The sequence below is a fragment of the Neoarius graeffei genome, chromosome 12 (assembly GCF_027579695.1).
Source record: "Neoarius graeffei isolate fNeoGra1 chromosome 12, fNeoGra1.pri, whole genome shotgun sequence".
Classification (NCBI taxonomy): domain Eukaryota; kingdom Metazoa; phylum Chordata; class Actinopteri; order Siluriformes; family Ariidae; genus Neoarius; species Neoarius graeffei.
The window spans coordinates 17,397,825-17,421,670 of NC_083580.1; the positions used below are offsets into that span (position 1 = coordinate 17,397,825).

General features: G+C 43.8%; 1 protein-coding gene across 1 annotated transcript in view; it reads left to right on the forward strand.

Annotated features, from left to right (window-relative positions):
• The window catches only part of unc5da (unc-5 netrin receptor Da), a 168,138-nt gene that overhangs the window by 86,735 nt on the left and 57,557 nt on the right, over nt 1–23,846 (forward strand). Inside the window, exons 7-9 of the mRNA XM_060936616.1 lie at nt 1,919–2,083; nt 2,262–2,297; nt 2,994–3,182. Coding sequence (XP_060792599.1) covers nt 1,919–2,083; nt 2,262–2,297; nt 2,994–3,182 — 390 coding nt within the window. The remainder of the gene's footprint in view (nt 1–1,918; nt 2,084–2,261; nt 2,298–2,993; nt 3,183–23,846) is intronic.

Genomic DNA, 23,846 nt, shown 5'->3' on the forward strand with positions numbered 1-23,846 from the left:
TCTACATTTAACAACACTCTGTAAACATTTGGGAACTGAAGAGACCAGAAATGTTGTACTATTCTCATCTGATAAACAATTTCAGTTGCTCCACAGTTCGGGGTCTCCCTTGTTGTATTTTGTGCTTCATAATGCACCAAATATTTTAAATGGGAGACAACTCTGGACTGCAGGCAGGCCAGTTTAGCACCCAGACTCTTTTACTACAGAGCCATGCAGTTCTAATATGTGGAGAAAGCAGTTTGGCGTTGTCTTGCTGAAAGAAAGGTCTTCCCTGAAAAAGATTTTTTCTGGATGGCAGCATATTGCTCTGAAACGTGTTTATATCATTCAGCATTAATGATGCCTTCACAGATGTACAAGTTATCCATGTCATGTGCACTAATGCACCCTCATACCATCACAGATGCTGGCTTTTGAACTGTGCACTGATAACAAGCTGGGTGGTCCCTCTTCTCTTTAGCCTGAAGGACGTGGTGTCCATGATTTCTAAAAAGAATTTCTACTTTTGATTCGTCAGACCTTGGGACAGTTTTCCACTTCACCTCAGTCCATCATAAAAGAGCTTGGGCCCAGAGAAGGTGGTAGGGTTTCTGGATATTGTTTTATATATGGTTTTATCTTGCATTTGCGGATGCAGTAATGAACTTTTTCCACAGATGATGGTTTTCTGAAGTGTTCCTGAGTCCATACAGTGATTTCCACGACAGACACATTTCTGCTTTCAATCCAGTGTCGCCTGAGGGCCTGAAGATCACAGGCATCCAATGTCAGTTTTCAGTCTTGTCTCTTGCATACAGAGATTTCTCCAGATTCTCTGAATCTTTTAATGATATTATGTACCACAGATGATGTGAGCCTCAAATTCTTTGCAGCTTTACACTAAGGACAATTATTCTTAAATTGTTGCACTGTTTGCCCACACAGTCTTTCACAGAGTGGCAAACCCCTCCCCATCTTTACTTCTGAGAGACTCCGCCTCTCTGGGATGCTCTTTTTATATCCAATCATATTACTGACCTGTTGCCAATTAACCTAATTAGTTTTTTTAAGCATTGCGCAACTTTTTCAATATTTTGTAGCCCCTGTCCCAACTTTTCTGAAATGTGTTGCTGACATCAAATTCAAAATGAAAAAAAAAAAACATTTCTCAGTTTCAACATGTGATATGTTGTCTTTGTACTATTTTCAATGAAATATAGGGTTTCCATGATTTGCAAATCTTCACATTCTCTTATGTTTTCACAGTGTCCCAAATCTTTTGGAATTGGGGTTGTATGTAGACAAACATAAACACACATAAAATAGCACAGATAGAGAGAATAATTGTAAATAAAATAAAAAAAAATCAGTGAGATCAATCAATATTAAGAAAACAATAATGGCCATGTAATGATGCTAACTACAGAAGGCTGGCTATGTGATGACTTCACCTTGAACCACATTGAAGAACCACACGTCTTAATTCTCTTCGGAAATTGAATCTTCAAAACATCCTGTTATCAAACCAAGGCAGCCTGATCAGTCAGCCACACATTATTAATTTGTTTCAGTCGTCTCCCTCATGCTGTGTTTGTGCGTGTGTGTGTGTGCTTGCCCAATTGACAAATTTATCTCTCTATCAGATAATTCTTCTGAAGGTGTAAGCTGACTTTGCTGAAGTAATTTTGTAGTGAATTGGGTGGAATAGCGCACTAGGTGCTTCATAATTTACATCCTATATAATTAAATAATTTATATTAATAAACTGATTATTTGTCAGCTGGGAAAGAAAAAAACATGGGATTAATGAGATCTAAATACTGTATACAGGTTTGAACTTGGAGAAGCACAGAAAGTGTTTGGAGAACTGAACCAAAATGAGTCGTGTTTGTGTAAGTAATAATGGAGGCTTGTGTATGTCTGTGTTTGCGTGTAGTGGATGGTGGCTGGTCCAGGTGGTCTTTCTGGTCTATATGCAGTTCAGAGTGTGAACGTTGGCGAGGTCGAGAGTGTGTAAACCCAGAGCCCAAATATGGAGGGAAGGTGTGTAATGGAAGTGCGCTAGACACAGAGAACTGCACTGGCGATCTGTGTACTCAAGGTGAGTCATCGTTGTTTTCCTCCTCATTATAATAATTAAATATTTATCTCTAAAATAGGATTTAATTTCCAATGAACATAATAAATATACATTTGCTCATGAAGCATTGCATTCCCTTATCAGTATGGTGTGTGTGTGTGTGTGTGTGTGTGTGGGTGCATATCTTTGTTGATTTCAGATAAAAAACTCCTGCATGATTTGAAGGTTCCTCAAGGTAAGACTTTACAGAAGACAGGATGGAAGTATGTGAACTCAATATGCGTTATATTTTGGGTGATACAAGAAGCGTTGTTAATTCCATAGCAGGGGTCAGAGCAGAGGTAGACAACAAAATTAAAGAAAAAAACACCACCACCACCACAAGCAGTGTCAAATCCAGGAAACACTGAAGCAGAGCACAAGGCTTAGATTTCTTGGAGCAGAAAGCACCATAAGTCTTTGGAAGGAGTAACAGAAACACAATCAATGTAAGACACAGAACAGGTGAACACATTAGAATAATCGACCAATGACGGGGCAGAGGTAGAGACAGGATACAAAGAGTAGATGACAAACAAAACAACACAAAAGCATATCCTTACATTGCAAGATACTATGAAGTGGAATTTGTGACATTCACTCCCATTTTGATTTCTTTACTCTCTCTCTCTCTCTCTCTCTCTCTCTCTCTCTGAATTGGCTGTATTCAGACTTATTTTATGCCTGAAGTTGCAGTCTTATCACGTTATTTCATATCTGAGTTGGTGCACAACATATGCAAATTTCCTGTCAAATTTCACCCAACACCCCGATACAGAGCAACCAATGTTACTTGTGCCACTGAAACACAAATCCAATGACAATTCTTGTCAGAAATCTGATTAAACGTTTCTCAAAATCTGTAATCAGTATGTTTTTATCTATCTATCAGCGGAGGCAGAGGTCAGCAGCGATGTGGCTCTATATTCGGGCCTGGGAGGAGGTGCAGTTGCCGTGGTGATGCTGATCGTCATTGTGACACTCTATAGGCGGAGTCACAGTGAGTGTGGTGTTGATCCTATCGATGCTTCGGTACTCACTGGAGGATTCCAGTCCTTCAGCTTTAAGAGCAACACACAGGGTGAGACCATGAACTCTTTGTGTATTGATTATTTAATAATTAATTTATGAAAAGGGCAGCACAATGATTCAGTGGTTAGCACTGTTGCCTCACATCAAGCAGGTTCTGGGTTCAAATCTGCTGGTCGACTGGTGCCTTTCTGAAGTTTGGATGTTCTTCTCATGCCTGTATGGGTTTCCTCTAGGTGCTCCCGTTTCCTCCCACAGTCCCACCTATTCGGTCAACTGGCTACTCGAAATTGCCCACATGTGTGAATGAGTGTGAATGGCTGTTAATCTCTGAGGCCCTGTCCACACAGCAACGGATTCAGGTGAATCTGATAAAATTGTTTATCGTTTCGGCCTGGCATCCACACGACACCGGCGTTTTGGGTGCCCCAAAATGAAATCTTTTGAGAACGGGTTCCAGAGTGGAAAAATCTGGCAACGGCACCGTTGCGAAGTCGTCTGGATGAGTAGAACGGATTTGTTTACGAAGACGTCACAACCACATGACTGTCAGTGCTTCACGCCGGGTAGAAGTGTAACGAACTCGATGCGAGTTGTCAACAAATCCTATAACTAGTCTAAACCGTGCAGAGGCAGTAACCAAAACCGCGCACCGCCCGTGCGCTTTCCAAAAACAAAACCAATCCCACCAGCAAAAATAGGAAAAAAAGGAGCGATCTCACCTCTTCAGATGTTGGTTTAAATCCGACAATACATTCCTCAAAAAGGGCGTAGAAGAAAGTAATCCATCAACGTGTAGCATTCAATTTATTCCGGACCATTAAAGAATTCTGGAGGATATCAGAATGTTGGCGTACCGGCTTCCATCTACCCCCATTCATTCCTCTCTCTCTCCATCTACCCCCATTCATTCCTCTTTCCGCGTCTTTCGTTTTACACTACTGATTAATAATCAAAACTTTATGTGGCTAAAGCTACAGAAGAAGGGGTTTATGCGCATGCGTCTACTTCTTCTATTGTTCTGGTGTCTCCGATGGGACCGTCTTACAGCGCACCTAGAGGTGTGGTATGTGTATTGCATCGTTTTCAGCAAGCGTTGCGTTGCGTTGCCATATGGACCTGAAATGTAACTGATCCGTTGCCCATGTGGACGCGATATTTAAAAAAAAAAATCTCGTTGCCGTTGTCATGTGGATGTAGCCTCAGTGTTAGCCCTGCGACAGATTGCCAATCTGTCCAGGGTGTACCCCGCCTCTTGCTCAAAGTCAACTGGGATTGGTTCCAGCTCTCCCATGACCCTCAATCGATAAGCGGTATAGCCAATGATTGAATGAATAATTTATAAAGAGCTTTGGCTTGCTCCACATTTTAAACTACATAAAGCTTCAGGATGTAAAGTTATGGAAAACTCAGCATGGTGGTGCAGTGGTTAGCAATGTTGTAGTCGAGTCACTAAACCTCGAGGCTGAGTCCAATCTCAAATCCCCAGTGTTCAAGTCCAAATCAAGTCCAAGTCTCATCTCATCTCATTATCTCTAGCCGCTTTATCCTTCTACAGGGTCGCAGACAAGCTGGAGCCTATCCCAGCTGACTACGGGCGAAAGGCGGGGGTACACCCTGGACAAGTCGCCAGGTCATCACAGGGCTGACACATAGACAACCATTCACACTCACATTCACACCTACGGTCAATTTAGAGTCACCAGTTAACCTAACCTGCATGTCTTTGGACTGTGGGGGAAACCGGAGCACCCGGAGGAAACCCACACAGACACGGGGAGAACATGCAAACTCCACACAGAAAGGCCCTCGCCAGCCCCGGGGCTCGAACCCAGGACCTTCTTGCTGTGAGGCGACAGTGCTAACCACTACACCACCGTGCCGCCCAAGTCCAAGTCATTAAAGAAAATTTTGAGTTGAGTCCGAGTCCACTGTTGATCTAAGTCGAATCCAAGAACAAGACTCCAACTGCAACATTTGATGGTGGCTGTTGCTGCCTTTAGGTTACTGCTTGACTGCCCCGTTTTAGTTAATAGGCGACAGATAAAAAGCTTGTTCATTGTTCAGCAAGCCCCGCCCACTATCAACAGGGCAAATAACATGAGAGAGGGTTAACACTAGCTACAACACCGATTCCAAAAAAGTTGGGACAAAATACAAATTGTAAATAAAAACGGAATGCAATAATTTACAAATCTCAAAAACTGATATTGTATTTACAATAGAACATAGACAACATAACAAATGTCGAAAGTGAGACATTTTGAAATTTCATGCCAAATATTGGCTCATTTGAAATTTCATGACAGCAACACATCTCAAAAAAGTTGGGACGGGGCAATAAGAGGCTCGAAAAGTTAAAGGTACAAAAAAGGAACAGCTGGAGGACCAAATTGCAACTCATTAGGTCAATTGGCAATAGGTCATTAACATGACTGGGTATAAAAAGAGCATCTTGGAGTGGCAGCGGCTCTCAGAAGTAAAGATGGGAAGAGGATCACCAATCCCCCTAATTCTGCGCTGACAAATAGTGGAGCAATATCAGAAAGGAGTTCGACAGTGTAAAATTGCAAAGAGTTTGAACATATCATCATCTACAGTGCATAAAATCATCAAAAGATTCAGAGAATCTAGAAGAATCTCTGTGCGTAAGGGTCAAGGCCGGAAAACCATACTGGGTGCCCGTGATCTTCGGGCCCTTAGACGGCACTGCATCACATACAGGCATGCTTCTGTATTGGAAATCACAAAATGGGCTCAGGAATATTTCCAGAGAACATTATCTGTGAACACAATTCACCGTGCCCTTCGCCGTTGCCAGCTAAAACTCTATAGTTCAAAGAAGAAGCCGTATCTAAACATGATCCAGAAGTGCAGACGTCTTCTCTGGGCCAAGGCTCATTTAAAATGGACTGTGGCAAAGTGGAAAACTGTTCTGTAGTCAGACGAATCAAAATTTGGAGTTCTTATGGAAATCAGGGACACCGTGTCATTCGGACTAAAGAGGAGAAGGACGACCCAAGTTATCATCAGCGCTCAGTTCAGGAGCCTGCATCTCTAATGGTATGGGGTGCATTAGTGCGTGTGGCATGGGCAGCTTACACATCTGGAAAGACACCATCAATTCTGAAAGGTATATCCAGGTTCTAGAGCAACATACCGTATGCTCCCATCCAGATGACGTCTCTTTCAGGGAAGACCTTGCATTTTCCAACATGACAATGCCAAACCACATACTGCATCAATTACAGCATCATGGCTGCATAGAAGAAGGGTCCGGGTACTGAACCGGCCAGCCTGCAGTCCAGATCTTTTACCCATAAAAAACATTTGGCACATCATGAAACGGAAGATATGACAAAAAAGACCTAAGACAGTTGAGCAACTAGAATCCTACATTAGACAAGAATGGGTTAACATTCCTATCCCTAAACTTGAGCAACTTGTCTCCTCAGTCCCCAGACGTTTACAGACTGTTGTAAAGAGAAAAGGGGATGTCTCACAGTGGTAAACATGGCCTTGTCCCAACTTTTTTGAGATGTGTTGTTGTCATGAAATTTAAAATCACCTAATTTTTCTCTTTAAATGATACATTTGCTCAGTTTAAACATTTGATATGTCATCTATGTTCTATTCTGAATAAAATATGGAATTTTGAAACTTCCACATCATTGCATTCCGTTTTTATTTACAATTTGTACTTTGTCCCAACTTTTTTGGAATCGGGGTTGTAGTTTATCAGTCAGCAAGCAAGTCCCGCTATCAACAGAGCAATGAACACAGCGTGTCACTTCCTTCTCTGGGTGTAGTCTTGCCAAATGACGATTGAAGTTCGAGGTTGTCCCCGTCATCTCCTCAATAGTTCTTCTACATATGGAACACATAGCAGAACATGATGTACGAACAGGTGAATGTTCATACATCATGTATGAAAAATCAGAGTCCTCATCTCCAATTTACGAGTCCAAATGCAGTTAATGCACGAGTCTGAGTCCAAGTACGAGTCATCAGTGCTCAAGCCCAGGTCAAGTCACGAGTCCTTAAAATCAGGGCATGAGTTGGACTCGAGTCCAAGTCCTGGACTCAGGTACTACAAGCCTGGTGGTTAGTGCTGTTGCCTCACAGCAAGAAGGTTCTGGGTTTGAGCCCAGCGGCCGATGGGGGCTTTTCTGTGTGGAGTTTGCATGTTCTCCCCATGTCTGCGTGGGTTTCCTCCGGGTGCTCCGGTTTCCCCCACAGTCCAAAGACATGCAGTTAGGTTAACTGTTCCATGGTCAGACATGAGTAGGATGGTGGCTGCCAGCAGCACCTTTGTATGCCTTCGACTCAGCCATGTTGAGCTACGTCCTTCATAATTCAGCTATTCAGCTGCAAGAAAATACACTTCAACTTTAAAAATGCTATTGAAACATACATTAGGAAAAACAGCAGCAAGGGCACACACATATAGACAGAATTTATGGTAAGATTCCAAACCGCACAACGCATACTAAGTAGTTAATGTAAATAGTAATGACACCAAAGTAATCATGACATACTGTACTATTTACTAGAGTAGTAAACAGTTTGGGATGCAAAGTATAAGAGCCTCATGATTTCCCAGTATTACAGAAGCATTATGAGAATAAAATAACTTTATAGTGCATATCAATATGACTGTCACAGTTACTGAGCTCACTCTTATAGTGAAAGATTGAACTCTAATTCTGTTATTTGTGTTTGCTTGTGCTCTTCTCTCTCTCATGATAAGCTGTGGCTCTTGCTAGTCACTGTATAGACAGACTAGTTTCATACCGGAAGTTCAGGAATGATGATATTTGATGTATATGATCTGCCATATGATGTAAGCATACAAATTTCCACTCAAATACAACCTGAGCACCTGACACAATGGTTTTACAGGATTGTCACACCAGAGCTATAACGTACAGCCCAATTTCTAAAAAAAATTGTAAAATGTAAGTAAAACAGAAATGTGATGATTTACAAATCATAGAAACCCTATATTTCATTGAAAATAGTACAAATACAGTATATCAAATGTTGGAAGTGAGAAATTTTATTGTTTTTTAAAATTAGTGACATGTTTCAAAAAAAGTTGAGACAGGACCAACAAAAGACTGTAAAAAGTTGTGTAATGTTAAAAAAATTATAATAATAATTAGGTTAATTGGCAACAGGTCAGTAACATGATTGGATATAAAAAGAGCATCCCAGAGAGGCTGAGTCTCTCAGAAGTAAAGATGGGGAGGGGTTCACTGCTCTGTGAAAGACTGTGTGGGCAAACAGTACAGCAATTTAAGAATAACGTTCCTCAGTGTAAAATTGCAAAGAATTTGCAATTCATCTATGGTACATAATATCATTCAAAGATTCAGAGAATCCAGAGAAATCCCTGTACGTAAAGGATAAGGCTGAAAACCAATATTGGATGCCTGTGATCTTCAAGCCCTCAAGAAACACTGCATTAAAAATGGATATAATTGTATAAAGGGCAACTACATGGGCTCTGGAACACTTCAGAAAACTGTTGCTGGTAAACACCGTTCATCACTGCATTGTAAAAGCCATATATAAACAACATCCAGAAATGTTAAGAAATTCTCTGGGCCGAAACTCATCTCAGGTGGACTAACATAAAGTGTAAAAGTGTGCTATGGTCTGATAAGTCTATATTTCAAACTGTTTTTGTAAATTATAGATGCCGTGTCCTCCGGGCTAAAGACAAAAAGAGTCATCCAGATTGTTACAAAACACAAAGTTCAAAAGCCCATATCTGTGATGGTATGAGGGTGTGTTAGTGCCCATGGATTGGGTAACTGTGAAGGCACCAATAATGCTGAAAGGTACATACAGGTTTTGGAGCAACATATGCTGCCATCCAGACGATGTGTTTTTCAGGGACATCCCTGCTTATTCCAGCAAGACAATGCCAAGCCACATTCTGCAGGGTTACAACTGTATGGCTCCATAGTAAAAGAGTGTGGGTGCTAAACTGGCCTGCCTGCCTCCCATTGAAAATGTGTGGTGTGTTCTTCTTTCGTGTTCTGCCTAATGGCAGGTCTGTTCTGACGGCTTCAGCCATCAAAGTTTCTTGGGAAGGATTATGGTAGTGGTTTCCCGTTGCCTTCTACTGGATTATTATAGAGATTTTCTTCTCTCAACCATTTACACCTATGGGCAATTTAGAGTAGCCAGTTAACCTAACTGCATGTCTTTGGATGGTGGGGGAAACCAGAACACCTGGTGGAAACCCACACAGACATGGGGAGAAAGTGCAAACTCCACACAGAAAGGCCCCCGTCAGCCACTGGGCTCAAACCCAGAACCTACTTGCTGTGAGGCGACAATGCTACCCGTGCCGCCTTGTGGTGCGTCACGAAGCATAAAATATATCAATGAAGAGGTTAATCTTTTGAGCAACTGAAGTCATATATCAAGCAAGAATGAGATAGAATTTCACTTTCACAGCATCAACAATTTATATCCTCAATTCCCAAGCGCTTACTGAGTGTTGTTAAAAGAAAAGGTGATGTAACAAAGTAACAAATTCAGACTGAGTGTATACTGACAAAAAAAACAAACACTAATGTTTCAATTTCATTATTAAATATCTTGTCTTTGTACTGTAGTCAATTGAATATAGATTGAAAATGACTTGCAACTCATTGCATTCTACTTTTATTTTACACAGTGTCCCAATGATTTTGGAATTGGAGTTGCACTCTATATAAACACTCTCAGTAGGAGGGTATGATGGTGATGGAGTTCTGGAATTTGTTTGTTTATTGGAGCAGCAGAAGAACATACAAATGCATAAAACACACACACACACACACACACACACACACACACCTCACTAAACTTCACTGCTGTAAGTGTGCAACCAGACACACACTAAACTGTGCTACCATCATGATCACACACTCTAAATTGTACCACCTGCCCTACTAAAATTTACGTATTGCCATCACACAGATGCACCATGAACCTCGATCAGCACCAAAGCTAAACTTTACTGCCATCATAATGTTTATAATGTGCACAGACACAGGAATACACACACCAATAAATCTCTTTGGCAACACGTTCTGTGTTGCAGAGTTCATCAAACCATTAAGCTCTACTGCTGTCACACACAAACATAAGCACACGTCTGTCTTACTACCATTCTGAGAAACATCCACTGACATAATGGCAGTTACAGTTTTTTACAATCATTTTCACCCTTGTCTCAATACCATGTCCACTTTTTCAAAACTCTTCAAACAGTGTGCTTTACAAACATGTATCTGAGCACATCAGTTAACTTGTGGTGCAAAATGCACCAAAACACTTCAGACTTAACCCAAAAGTGACTTATGCTGCCATACTGTACCTATAGCACATGCGCTCTCCTAAAAGACTACTTTGTTCCTCAAAGTACAATGAACAAACACAAACAACCTATATATGCAAAGTGCATATATACTCTGTGTTACTGTATCCTATATTTTTTATAAAGTGTTGCGTTGCAAAATAAAAGAAAAAAGTACGACAGTAAGTATTGTCACGCCAAATACAGTAAATCTGAAATTCAGCTATATGTGCAATATACTGTAAAAGAAAAATATATTACAAATCAATTACTTAAAATACATAACATTCAATACCAAAAATGCCAAATAGCAAGCTTTCACTGTGTACAGTAATTTGTATATAGACTGTCCATCAGTGTCTCAGAGGTACACTGTTGGCCTGGCCTAATCCATCCTGTCCTCTACATTTGGCCATAAATTTTCATCAACATCCCACCGAATGCTTTCTTCTACCATACACTGAGGGAAAAAAATCTCTGGATGTCCTCCACTGTTATGTCCATACAACCAGCAGCCATTGCACCTAAAAGGGACATCTGGTCATGTGGATGGTGGTCATAAACCTTCCATCTCTGTGCAGAAAAAAAAAAAATCTTCAAATGAGGTTGAGGAAAGGAGAGTATGGTGGTAGGAATAATAACATCCAGGGATGAGCTGTAAACCATTCTGTGACCTGACAGGAGTGATGAGAGGCCACATTGTCCCATATAATCACAAATACAGGTAAATTCTGCCTCTCTGCTGGAAGTCTTTCATACAGTTCATCAACTATTGCATCCTCCTGTTGAGACATAAATATTCTTCCCGTTTCCCCTGTGGGAGGTAACTGCTGTGTCCTACAGTAGTGAGCCAAAGATACTATGTCAAATCACAGTACTACTACTGTATACATATATACAGTGGTGCTTAAAAGTTTGTGAACCCTTTAGAATTTATGTTTCTGCATAAATATGACCTAAAACAACATCAGATTTTCATACAAGTCCTAAAAATAGATAAAGAGAACCCAGGGTAACTTCTAAGCAACTGAAGGCCTCTCTCACATTGGCTAATCTTAATGTTCATGAGTCCACCATCAGGAGAACACTGAAAAACACTGGTGTGTATGGCAGGGTTGCAAGGAGAAAGCCATTGCTCTCCAAAAAGAACATTGCTGCTCGTCTGCAGTTTGCTAAAGATCACATGGACAAGCCAGAAGGCTATTGGAAAAATGTTTTGTGGATGGATGAGACCAAAATAGAACTTTTTGGTTTAAATGAGAAGCGTTATGTTTGGAGAAAGGAAAACACTGCATTCCAGCATAAGAACCTTATCCCATGTGTGAAACATGGTGGTGGTAGTATCATGGTTTGGGCCTGTTTTGCTGCATCTGGGCCAGGACGGCTTGCCATCATTGAAGGAACAATGAATTCTGAATTATACCAGTGAATTCTAAAGGAAAACGTCAGGACATTTGTCCATGAACTGAATCTCAAGAGAAGGTGGGTCATGCAGTAAGACAACGACCCCAAGCACACAAGTCGTTCTACCAAAGAATGGTTAAAGAAGAATAAAATTAATGTTTTGGAATGGCCAAGTCAAAGTCCTGACCTTAATCCAATCGAAATGTTGTGGAAGGACCTGAAGTGAGCAGTTCATGTGAGGAAACCCACCAACATCCCAGAGTTGAAGCTGTTCTGTACAGAGGAATGGGCTCAAATTCCTCCAAGCCGGTGTGCAGGACTGATCAACAGTCACCAGAAACATTTATTTGCAGTTATTACTGTGCAAGGGGGTCACACCAAATACTGAAAGCAAAGGTTCACATACTTTTGCCACTCACAGAAATTTAATATTAGATCATTTTCCTCAATAAATAAATGACCAAGTATAATATTTTTGTCTCATTTGTTTAACTGGGTTATCTTTATCTCCTTTTAGGACTTGTGTGAAAATCTGATGATGTTTTAGGTCATATTTATGCAGAAATATAGAAAATTCTAAAGGGTTCACAAACTTTCAAGCACCACTGTACACATCAATCAGATGCCTTCAGTCCGAATACTGTAGAGTACCTGTTGGTTTGCCTGAAAATCCTCATTACTGATGCCACTGGGGATCTAGGTAAGTTTGGTTGAACCCTCAGACCTGCATCCCTCAAGGACAGACCATGATTTACCACATGGTCAATTATTGTGCCTCTGATTTCATCAAAAACAATGGCTGTAGCTCTTCTCTTAACATCTTCTTCCTCTGCATCTTGCTACATCCATCCTACATTTACTCACATGCATTACTACATAAGGAAAGCAAATGGCAATCCAAAGATGGCTCCTATATATGTGGTAACAGGGCACAAACAGAAATACCTGGGTAGGTCTTTAGCTGAAACGGCTTATCCATCCACTACGTTTTGAGTAAAAATTTTATGAATTTCACTTGTGCAAATATGAAATATACTATAAAAATCACCACTTTTGTACAGATGGTAACAAGGCTGCAAATAAACGGAATTAAATTTCAGTTCACATCAGACTAATCTGACAGGAATTCATGTGTTTACAGTAGTTGAAATGCAGCATAATTTAGATGGAAATTTTTAGCTTTTGAACTGAAAGTTAACTGTTTTGAACAGAGAATCTAAATGTCTGCAAAATTGTTGTAATTGTCCAGAATGTTGCTGGCTGTGAATACTGACAGAGAGGTATGTATGAATTTTGGAAGAAGTTGTCACTGAGGATGGCATGGTGGTGTAGTGGTTAGCGCTGTCGCCTCACAGCAAGAAGGTCCGGGTTCGAGCCCCGTGGCTGACGAGGGCCTTTCTGTGCGGAGTTTGCATGTTCTCCCCGTGTCCACGTGGGTTTTGTCCGGGTGCTCCGGTTTCCCCCACAGTCCAAAGACATGCAAGTTAGGTTAATTGGTGACTCAAAATTGACTGTGAATGTGAGTGTGAATGGTTGTCTGTATGTCAGCCCTGTGATGACCTGGTGACTTGTCCAGGGTGTACCCTGCCTCTCACCCGTAGTCAGCTAGGATAGGCTCCAGCTTGCCTGTGACCCTGTAGAACAGGATAAAGCGGTGAGTTGTCACTGAATGGGTTTTTTTGTATGAAAGCAATGCAAAAGTATTCTCATTTTAGCTCATATAGTCTACAGATATGGTGAATGTGTTAAATGTTTTGAAAACGTGAACATGGTGTTGAGACAAGTGTGAAAATTATTGTAAAAAACTGTAATACTAAGTCTACACCTCATCCTACCCTTAACTTCAGGAACCAAAAGGAAGTCTTCCATTATGAGTTGCTTAAAATATATTTCATTTATAAACATATTTTAGGGGCGGCACGGTGGTGTAGTGGTTAGTGCGGTCACCTCACAGCAAGAAGGTCCTGGGTTCGAGCCCCGTGGCCTGCGAGGGCCTTTCTGTGCGGAGTTTGCATCTTCTTCCTGTGTCCGCATGGGTTTCCTCCGGGTGCTCCGGTTTCCCCCACAGTCCAAAGACATGCAGGTTAGGTTAACTGGTGACTCTAAATTGACCATAGGTGTGAATGGTTGTCTGTGTGTCAGCCCTGTGATGACCTGGCGACTTGTCCAGGGTGTACCCTGCTTTTCGCCTGTAGTCAGCTGGGATAGGCTCCAGCTTGCCTGCGACCCTGTAGAAGGGTAAAGCAGCTAGAGATGATGAGATGAAACATATTTTAATGTCAATAGAAAATAAAAAGCACAGCCCATAGCTGTGAGTATTAAAACTCATCTCATTATCTCAAGCCGCTTTATCCTTCTACAGGGTCGCAGGCAAGCTGGAGCCCATCCCAGCTGACCACGGGCGAAAGGCGGGGTACACCCTGGACAAGTCGCCAGGTCATCACAGGGCTGACACATAGACACAGACAACCATTCACACTCCCATTCACAGTATTAAAACTGTTTCTTTAAATTTATATGTAAAATGTGCATCATGAAATTCATAATGCAAGATAAAAGAATGATAAAGTTAAAGTAATAATCAGGAAAATTGCAAATATATATATATATATATATATATATATATATATATATATATATATATATATTGTTAGGACTAGGACTGTTTTGGCCTCTAGAGGCTGCTGTTATTTCCTTTTCGTGTCATGTTTATTTTGGCCTCTAGAGGCCGCCACTGTTCCTGTGTTTTGTGTTTGTGTTAATTGCCTGTTTAGCCCTGATTATCTTCACCTGTGTTCAATTTAGTTTGTGTATTTATACCCCCTGAGTTCAGTCCTCTTGTCACGGAGTCTTTGTGCTGTTATGTTTATCTCCAGTTTCCTCTGTACCGTGTTCTTTATTTTGCATTTTGCTTTTCTTTTGGACCTAGTAGTTACTGTGTTTTTGGATCTTCTGAGCTTTGGTATTTTTGCCTTTTCTTTTCTGTTTTTTTTTGGCTTTTGTTTTGTACTTTTGGATTTTTTTTTATTTTTTCCCTTATATCTTCTGAGCGTTTTTGTGTTTTTACTTTTTGGATATTTTTTGTACATATTGTAAATAAACCTTTTGATACTTTTGATTTGCTGGATTATCACACCAACGAACCAGGTTCGAATCCCAGCAAAACCCTAACAGAAAGATTCCGTCATGGCCGACTCAGCAGAGGCTGCTTCAACTGTCTACCCGGCCAACCTTCAGGGAATTATGGCAGCTTTGACACGCTTCGGAGCGACCATGGACGCTCATGGACGTACGCTCACCAGCCAACATGAGGCCCTTGCTCGCCATGAGGAACTGCTTCAACAAATTGGGAAAACCCTGGCACAGCTGACATCTCTGCCTGCATCTCCTGATCCAGCTCCCGCTCCTGTGCCTCCTGCCATGCTGCCTTCTTCACCTCGCGAACCCAGCCTTCCTGCACCACAGAGGTACGATGGCAAGCACAGTGAGTGCCGAGAGTTCCTTACCCAGTGTCAACTCACCATTGAGCTTCAGCCTACCACCTACACTACGGATCGCCGCAAGATTGCCTTTGTGATCACCTTATTAGCTGGTAAGGCGCGAGCCTGGGCTACTGCTATCTGGCAAAGACAGGGACCTGAGTGCCTTGATTTCCAGCTGCTTTCTGAAGAGATGTTTCGGGTCTTCGATCAGGCAGACATCAGTACCGACGCAGCCCGAAAGCTCATGTCCATCCGGCAAGGAGGAAGCGTCGCAGATTACGCCATCTCGTTCCGGACGCTCGCAGCAGTAAGTGGATGGAACGAGACTGCCCTGGTGTCAGCCTTCCACCATGGTCTGTCTGACCCCATCAAGGACTGTCTGGCCTCTATTGGATGCCCAAGTGACCTCGAAACCCTCATCTCACATGCTATTCGTCTGGACAACAGGATGAGAGAACGCCACCAAGCCTTGAGCCCCCCCAGCCTCCCTACCTCTACCTGGAGACCGTCTACCTCCTTCAGTGACTGTCCAGAACCCATGCAAGTGGGTCGTACTCGCCTCTCCGCATCTGAGAGGGAGCGCAGAAGGAGGGACAAGTGCTGCATCTACTGTGGCAAGCCTGGTCACTTCCGAGCATCATGTCCCGAACTCTTGGGAAAAGGACCGCCCCGTCCAGCCGAGGGAGGGTTGTGACGGGGCCTACCCTCTCTCCCGGACTCCCTGGCCAAGGAATCTACATCCCGGTCTCCATCTCCTGGGGTGAGTCTGTCCACTCTTGTCAAGCTTTGTTAGACTCAGGGGCAGCTGGGAACTTTATGGATATTCATTTCGCCCAAAGCATCAATATTCCGACTGCACCTCTTGAAGTCCCACTGTCTGTGTCTGCCCTCGATGGCCAAGTGTTAGGTGATGGAAGAGTCACCCAAGTTACTTCTCCAGTCTTCCTCCAGTCTCAAGGTCACAAGGAAGAAATATCCCTGCACCTGATTCCTTCACCTGAGTTCCCAGTTATTCTAGGCCTTCCTTGGCTTACTCGCCACAACCCTCGCATAGACTGGGTAACAAGCCAGGTTGTGGAATGGGGCCCTGCATGCCATGCCTCGTCTGCTCTCTAGCTCTCCTGTGTCTCCTGCCGAGCCCCCTGATCTCACCGAGTTATCTCAAGTTCCCACAGAGTACTGGGATCTCAAGGAGGTATTCAGCAAGAGCAGGGCGGTTCTTCCTCCGCACCGGGCCTATGACTGTGCCATCGACTTGCTCCCTAGGACTACCCCTCCTCGTGGCAGACTGTTTTCCCTCTCTCAGCCAGAACACAAGGCCATGGAGGAATACCTCAAAGACGCCCTGGTCTCTGGGTTCATTCGACCCTCCACCTCACCTGCTGGTGCCGGCTTCTTCTTTGTCGGCAAGAAGGATGGGGGGCTCCGACCATGTATTGACTACAGGGGCCTGAACAAGATCACTGTGTGCAACCGATATCCCCTTCCGCTGATGTCCACTGCTTTCGACCTGCTCCAAGGCGCCACCGTCTTCACCAAGTTGGACCTACGGAACGCATACCACCTCATCCGTATCCGACAGGGAGACGAGTGGAAGACTGCCTTTAACACCCCGTCTAGGCACTACGAATACCAGGTGATGGCCTTCGGACTCACCAACGCACCAGCTGTTTTTCAGGCCCTAATCATTGACGTCTTAAGGGACATGATTAACCTGTACGTTTTTGTCTACCTCGACGACATCCTTATCTTTTCCAAGACCGTGCAGGAGCACCGCCACCATGTCCGCCAGGTTCTCCAGAGGCTGCTACAGAACAATCTGTTCACCAAGGCCCAGGAATGCGAATTTCATGTTCCCGAGGTCTCCTTTCTGGGATTTATTGTACGGACAGGCCAACTCCAAATGGACCCTGCCAAGACCCTGGCCGTCTGGGACTGGCCTACTCCCAAGTCCGTTAAGGAGGTTCAGCGGTTCTTAGGATTCGCTAACTTCTACCGCAAGTTCATCAGGAACTTCAGTTCTGTAGCAGCACCCATGTCGGACCTCACCAAAGGGACAGGTGGATCTTATGTCTGGTCTCCTCAGGTGGAAAAGGCGTTCAAAGACCTCAAGGACCGCTTCTGCACGGCACCCATTCTGGTCCTCCCGGACACCTCCCAACCATTCATCGTGGAGGTGGACGCCTCGGACAGTGGTGTCGGCGCGGTGCTCTCTCAATGTTCGGAAGGAAAGCTGCACCCCTGCGCTTACTTCTCCCACCGCCTGAGTCCTGCGGAGTCCCGGTACGATGTGGGGGATCGAGAACTGCTAGCGGTCAAACTGGCCCTTGAGGAGTGGAGGCACTGGCTGGAGGGAGCGCAACATCCATTCCTGGTTTGGACTGACCCTGACCACAAGAACCTGGAGTACCTCCAGCAAGCCAAGAGACTGAACCCTCGACAGGCTAGGTGGGCCCTGTTTTTCAGTCAGTTTGACTTCACCCTCTCGTACCGCCTCGGCTCCAAGAACACCAAACCTGACGCACTGTCCAGGCTGTTCTCTGCCACTAACAGGGAGAATGAAGTCGGGCCTATTATCCCTGTGTCCCGGATTGTGGCCCCTGTCCGCTGGGGTATTGAGGAGGCTGTCCGACGAGCCCAACGCCAGGCCCCCGGTTCTGGGACGGGGCCACCGGGCCTCTTGTACGTCCCACATCAAGCCCGGGCCAAGGTTCTCCAGTGGGGTCACTCTTCCCCTCTCACCGCCCACCCGGGAGCTCGGAGGACCCTTGACTTCCTGAAATGACGCTTCTGGTGGCCTAACATGGAGAAGGAAGTAAGGTCATTTGTCCTGTCCTGTGAGGTTTGCACCAGAACCAAGAACCCACGACAGCGTCCCCAGGGTCTCCTGCATCCTCTGACCATTCCCCGGCGTCCCTGGTCCCACGTGGCAGTCGACTTCATCACGGGTCTCCCTGAGTCACAAGGTAACACGGTCATTTTGGTCATAGTTGACAGATTCTCCAAGGCCTGCCGCTTCATACCACTGTGCAAACTCCCCTCTGCTCTTGAAACAGCGAAACTTATGTTTAATCATGTCTTCCGAGTCTTTGGTCTTCCCCAGGATATCGTCTCAGACCGAGGGCCCCAGTTCTCCTCCCGAGTGTGGCACGGGTTCTGCAAGGTCATCGGAGCCACTGCCAGCCTCTCCTCTGGGTTTCACCCACAGTCCAATGGTCAGACGGAGAGGCTCAACCAGGACCTGGAAACCAGCCTGCGAGGCCTGGCTATGGATAACCTGACATCGTGGAGCACCTGGCTGCCATGGGCAGAGTACGCCCACAACACCCTGCAGTCATAGGCCACCAAGCTGTCGCCATTCCAGTGCCAATTCGGGTTCCAGCCACCTCTGTTCCCGGACCAGGAGGAGGACGCGGGGGTGCCCTCGGTCAGCCAATATGTGAGACGGTGTCACAAGACCTGGAGCAAGGTCAGGAAGACCCTCATACAGACCTCCAGAACCAACCAGACTCAGGCCAACCGCCATAGAAGACCTGCACACGCTTTCCGCCCTGGGCAGCGGGTTTGGCTGTCCACTAAGGACCTTCCGCTGCAGGTGGAGAACCGCAAGCTTGCTCCTCGCTACATTGGCCCCTTCAAGGTGGTGTGCAGGGTGAACCCTGTCTCCTACCGGCTCCAGTTGCCCCGGACTCTGAGGATCAACCCCACTTTCCATGTTTCCCTGTTGCGGCCCGTACTGACATCTACGTATGCCCCTGCCCCTAGGAACCCCCCCCCTTGCATCTTCCAGGGTCAGACTGTGTTCACTGTGCATCGCCTGCTTGACTCCCGCCGGGTCCACAATATCTGGTGGACTGGGAGGGCTATGGTCCTGAGGAGCACTGCTGGGTTCCTGCTCGGGATGTCCTAGATCAGTGGTTCTCAACCGGGGGGGCGCGCCCCCCTGGTGGGGCGCGGAGGTACTCCAGGGGGGTCGCGAGTAGGCTTCATGTATGGAGGAAAAAAAAAATCTGGGGCTAACAGGCTATAGTAGCTAAGCAGATGCAACACATTTACCCATGTCAAAATGCAGGACATTGGACTATTACATACAAATCAATACTATTATAAAATCTATCATCAATCTATCATAAAATCTTGTGTGTAGGTTATTTTAAGCCCGTGACGCGAACATGACGCAACGTCATGTGAGTGAGTCTGCATACCGTGGCCACCGTGTGAGTGCTTGCCACACACACACTAGTCTGGTTTCTTGCCGAGTTAACTCGTGCCGACTCTCGCTAGTCTACTATCATCAATCCATCGATACAGCGCAAAACCCAAACAGTCTTTTTAAAGACTACTACCCCACACTGTATTTTTGCTTTCCCCATTTCAGCTCTACCCAAATAATTTGTTGTTTTTGTTGTTTTCTTACTGCTAGTCTACTATGGATAATGCTACTACTGCTGCTACTGCTGCTACTACTACTACTAATAATAATAATAATAATAATGATAATAATAATAATAATAATCTAGCCCAGGGCTATCTATCTATCTATCTATCTATCTATCTATCTATCTATCTATCTATCTATCTATCTATTATCGGTCGATATAAGGTGCTGTAGGTCGGGTGGCGTCACTGCGGGTGAGTGTGTTTGGGGGGGGGGATGAGGGCGGGGCGAGAAGAGGGGCCCCCAACTGCAATGAACCAGCTTTGGTGGGGCCCAGGTTGCAAAAGGTTGAGAACCCCTGTCCTAGATAAAGAACTGTGTCGGGACTTCCATTCGGCCCATCCGGATCACCCTGGGAACGTCAGGAGACGCTCCTAGAGGGGGGGGTCCTGTTAGGACTAGGACTGTTTTGGCCTCTAGAGGCTGCTGTTATTTCCTTTTCGTGTCATGTTTATTTTGGCCTCTAGAGGCCGCCACTGTTCCTGTGTTTTGTGTTTGTGTTAATTGCCTGTTTAGTCCTGATTATCTTCACCTGTGTTCAATTTAGTTTGTGTATTTATACCCCCTGAGTTCAGTTCTCTTGTCACGGAGTCTTTGTGCTGTTATGTTTATCTCCAGTTTCCTCTGTACCGTGTTCTTTATTTTGCATTTTGCTTTCCTTTTGGACCTAGTAGTTACTGTGTTTTTGGATCTTCTGAGCTTTGGTATTTTTGCCTTTTCTTTTCTGTTTTTTTGGCTTTTGTTTTGTACTTTTGGATTTTTTTTTATTTTTTCCCTTATATCTTCTGAGTGTTTTTGTGTTTTTACTTTTTGGATATTTTTTGTACATATTGTAAATAAACCTTTTGATACTTTTTCTACTTCCGCCTCACGCCTCTGCATTTGAGTCATCCCCCTGGTGGCCTAGTGGGGTTTTGCTGGATTATCACACCAACGAACCAGGTTCGAATCCCAGCAAAACCCTAACATATATATATATATATATATATATATATATATTACATTTCATCACTTCAATCTTTTTGTGGGCCAAACCAATCTAGAAATTCCAAAAGTTTTGGTACCATTGATTGTCTTTGTGCATACAGTATGTTGATAAAAGCATCCATCCATCCATTATCCGTAACTGCTTATCCTGTGCAGGGTCACAGGCAAGCCAGAATCTATCCCAGCTGACTATGGGTGAGAGGCAGGGTACACCCTGGACAAGTCAGCAGGTCATTGCAGGGCTGACACATAGAGACAAACAACCATTCACACCTACAGTCAATTTAGAGCCACCAGTTAACCTAACCTGCATGTCTTTTGGGGAAACCAGAGCACCTGGAGGAAACCCACACAGACAGCATGCAAACTCCACACAGAAAGGCCCCAGTTGGCCACTGGTCTTGAAACCAGAACCTTCTTGCTGTGAGGAGACAGTGCTAACCACTACACTACTGTGCCGCCCTTGATAAAAGCAGTTACCTCTAAAGTACCAAGCATGTTCATGGCACAGCTCATTTCCATTTAATATGGTGTCCAGGAATTGCAAAAGAAAATTACAAAATGTGAAACACTTTTACATTTTATCAAATAAAATTACATTAGCAAAACACTTTTATGAGTGCTGAGACAAATGTACAAGTGGCAGAACACTTTTACCAGTCCTGAAGCAAATTTACAAATGAAAATCTTCACGGAAGGGGAATGTACCAAATACCGCAAGCGACCCAGAAGTACGGTGGCTGGGAAGTAATAGAGTGAGTGGTCAATTTGTGTTGTCTTGTTCTCTGTGTGCTTGGTCCTTCTGTCTGGTACGTGTCCTTTAAAAATTCTAGAGACTGTCCACACGAAAAGCAAAACCGCATTAAGCGGTTCATGTGTTTTCCACAAAAGGGGCAAACCATCATTCGGTCACAGTCGACATTCCATCACCATAAGCTCCATAGAAGAGAACACGAATTGACTGCTCACTCTATCACTTCCTGGCCACCATACTTCCAGGTCGCTTGCGACATTTGGCACATTACAGTTCTATGAAGATTTTCATTTGTAAATTTGTTTCGGGACTGGTAAAAGTGTTCCGCCACTTGTAAATTTGTCTCCGTGCTCGTAAAACTGTTTCGCATCTTGTCAATTTGTTTTCCAAGATGTAAATTTGGAAAATGATGGAAATTGGTAAAAGTGTTTTGCTAATATAATTTTGTTTTATAAAATCTAAGTTTTCACAATTTGTAATTTTGTTTTGCACTTCCTGGCCACCATAATTTAATGACACGCACAGAACTCCATAAAAGGCAAAGCTTACAGAGAGCTAAAAATGACAAAATGACAACTTACTGTGAAAGAGCATATCCTGAAGGCAGTATGCACTTAACCTTCCGGTGATGTAATGCAGTCATTATCACGTCACCTGCCATAGACACACACTAACTCTCTCCATTTATGGAGTTCATTATTTTTTCCTTAATTAAATGGTTTGACATATTTTTCTTAATTTATGGATTTTCAAGCTACAATCAGTGGTTAGCACTGTTGCCTCACAGCAAGAAGGTCTGGGTTCGAGCCCCGTGGCCGGCGAGGGCCTTTCTGTGTGGAGTTTGCATGTTCTCCCTGTGTCCACGTGGGTTTCCTCCGGGTGCTCCAGTTTCCCCCACAGTCCAAAGACATGCAGGTTAGGTTAACTGGTGACTCTAAACTGACCGTAGGTGTGAATGTGAGTGTGAATGGTTGTCTGTGTCTATGTGTCAGCCCTGTGATGACCTGGCAACTTGTCCAGGGTGTACCCCGCCTTTCGCTCGTAGTCAGTTGGGATAGGCTCCAGCTTGCCTGCGACCCTGTAGAACAGGATAAAGCGGCTAGAGATAATGAGATGAGAAGCTACAATCATTAATCTTTGACTTGCAAATGACGTCAAAGCAAAATAGAAACCCAGATGTCGGCCATGTTGGTGGATATACAAATGCAGGGTCAAGCGACATTCCATACAAAACAGTCACACGTGCGCAACTCTTTGTTTTTCCTCTGCTTTAAGCGTTCTTTTAGCTATGCCATATCTTTGTGCTGTATACGGTTGTGGTCACAACAGTGCCTGTGGTACATTCCGATTTTTTCGAATTCCGTCCATGATTCGGAAAGAGAACAAGGAAACTCTGAGGCTTAGTACGAAGAAGAGACAAGCATGGCTGAACAACATCGGCAGGGCTGATCTAACAGAGGCTAAAACCAAAACAGCTTGTGTTTGCAGTCATCATTTTATATCAGGTGAGATTCAAAAGCTTTCTTGATAATATCATGGAAGAATTTTATTTCGTATTGCTAGAATTTTGCTATAAAATGAGCGTTCTCTTGTTGTGGTTCACTCAGTCATTGTTATAATTTTAACACGTGTATTACTATTTCACTTCTAGGAGCGCGAGCAAAATTATATGATAGAAACAATCCAGACTGGGCACCCACTCAGAAAATGGGCTATGTTTTGTCCAAGGTCAGACTTGATTCTTCGTCAGCTAAACCAGATAGAACGCGATATCTGGGTACTCAATGGTCGGTAGAAGCGTCTTATCTTCAGAAAAGTCAGACTTTTTTAAATAGTATGGGTCAAAACCACACATATCCATCTTCTCTTTGTATCGAATCTTCGCTCGACTGTTCAAATAGTGGTAATACTGAGAACATTCAGCGTTGTTTACAGACATGCTTTCAGCAGCTGCCATCCAAGTTGCTTTGTATATCCACCGTCATGGTGGACGCTCATGATGTAACACATTCATCTATATAAAAAAGACAGTTTTATGAATGTGTGTGTAATTGAAATAAATTAGCTATTTAAACTTGACAATGTAATTTGTATATAAAACTCATTGCCAATTATATGATTTGAAGCTGATCAGTTGAGTTTAACATTAGGATGAATCCCCTTTTCCGTAAATGTACTCAAATTCAGGAGTTCTCATAAGATATGAATGTTTTTCTATTATTGACCAAATTTGTATGAATACCAACTCTCATCTGTAAATGTTCTTGCGAACAGTATAATGCATAGAAGAACAG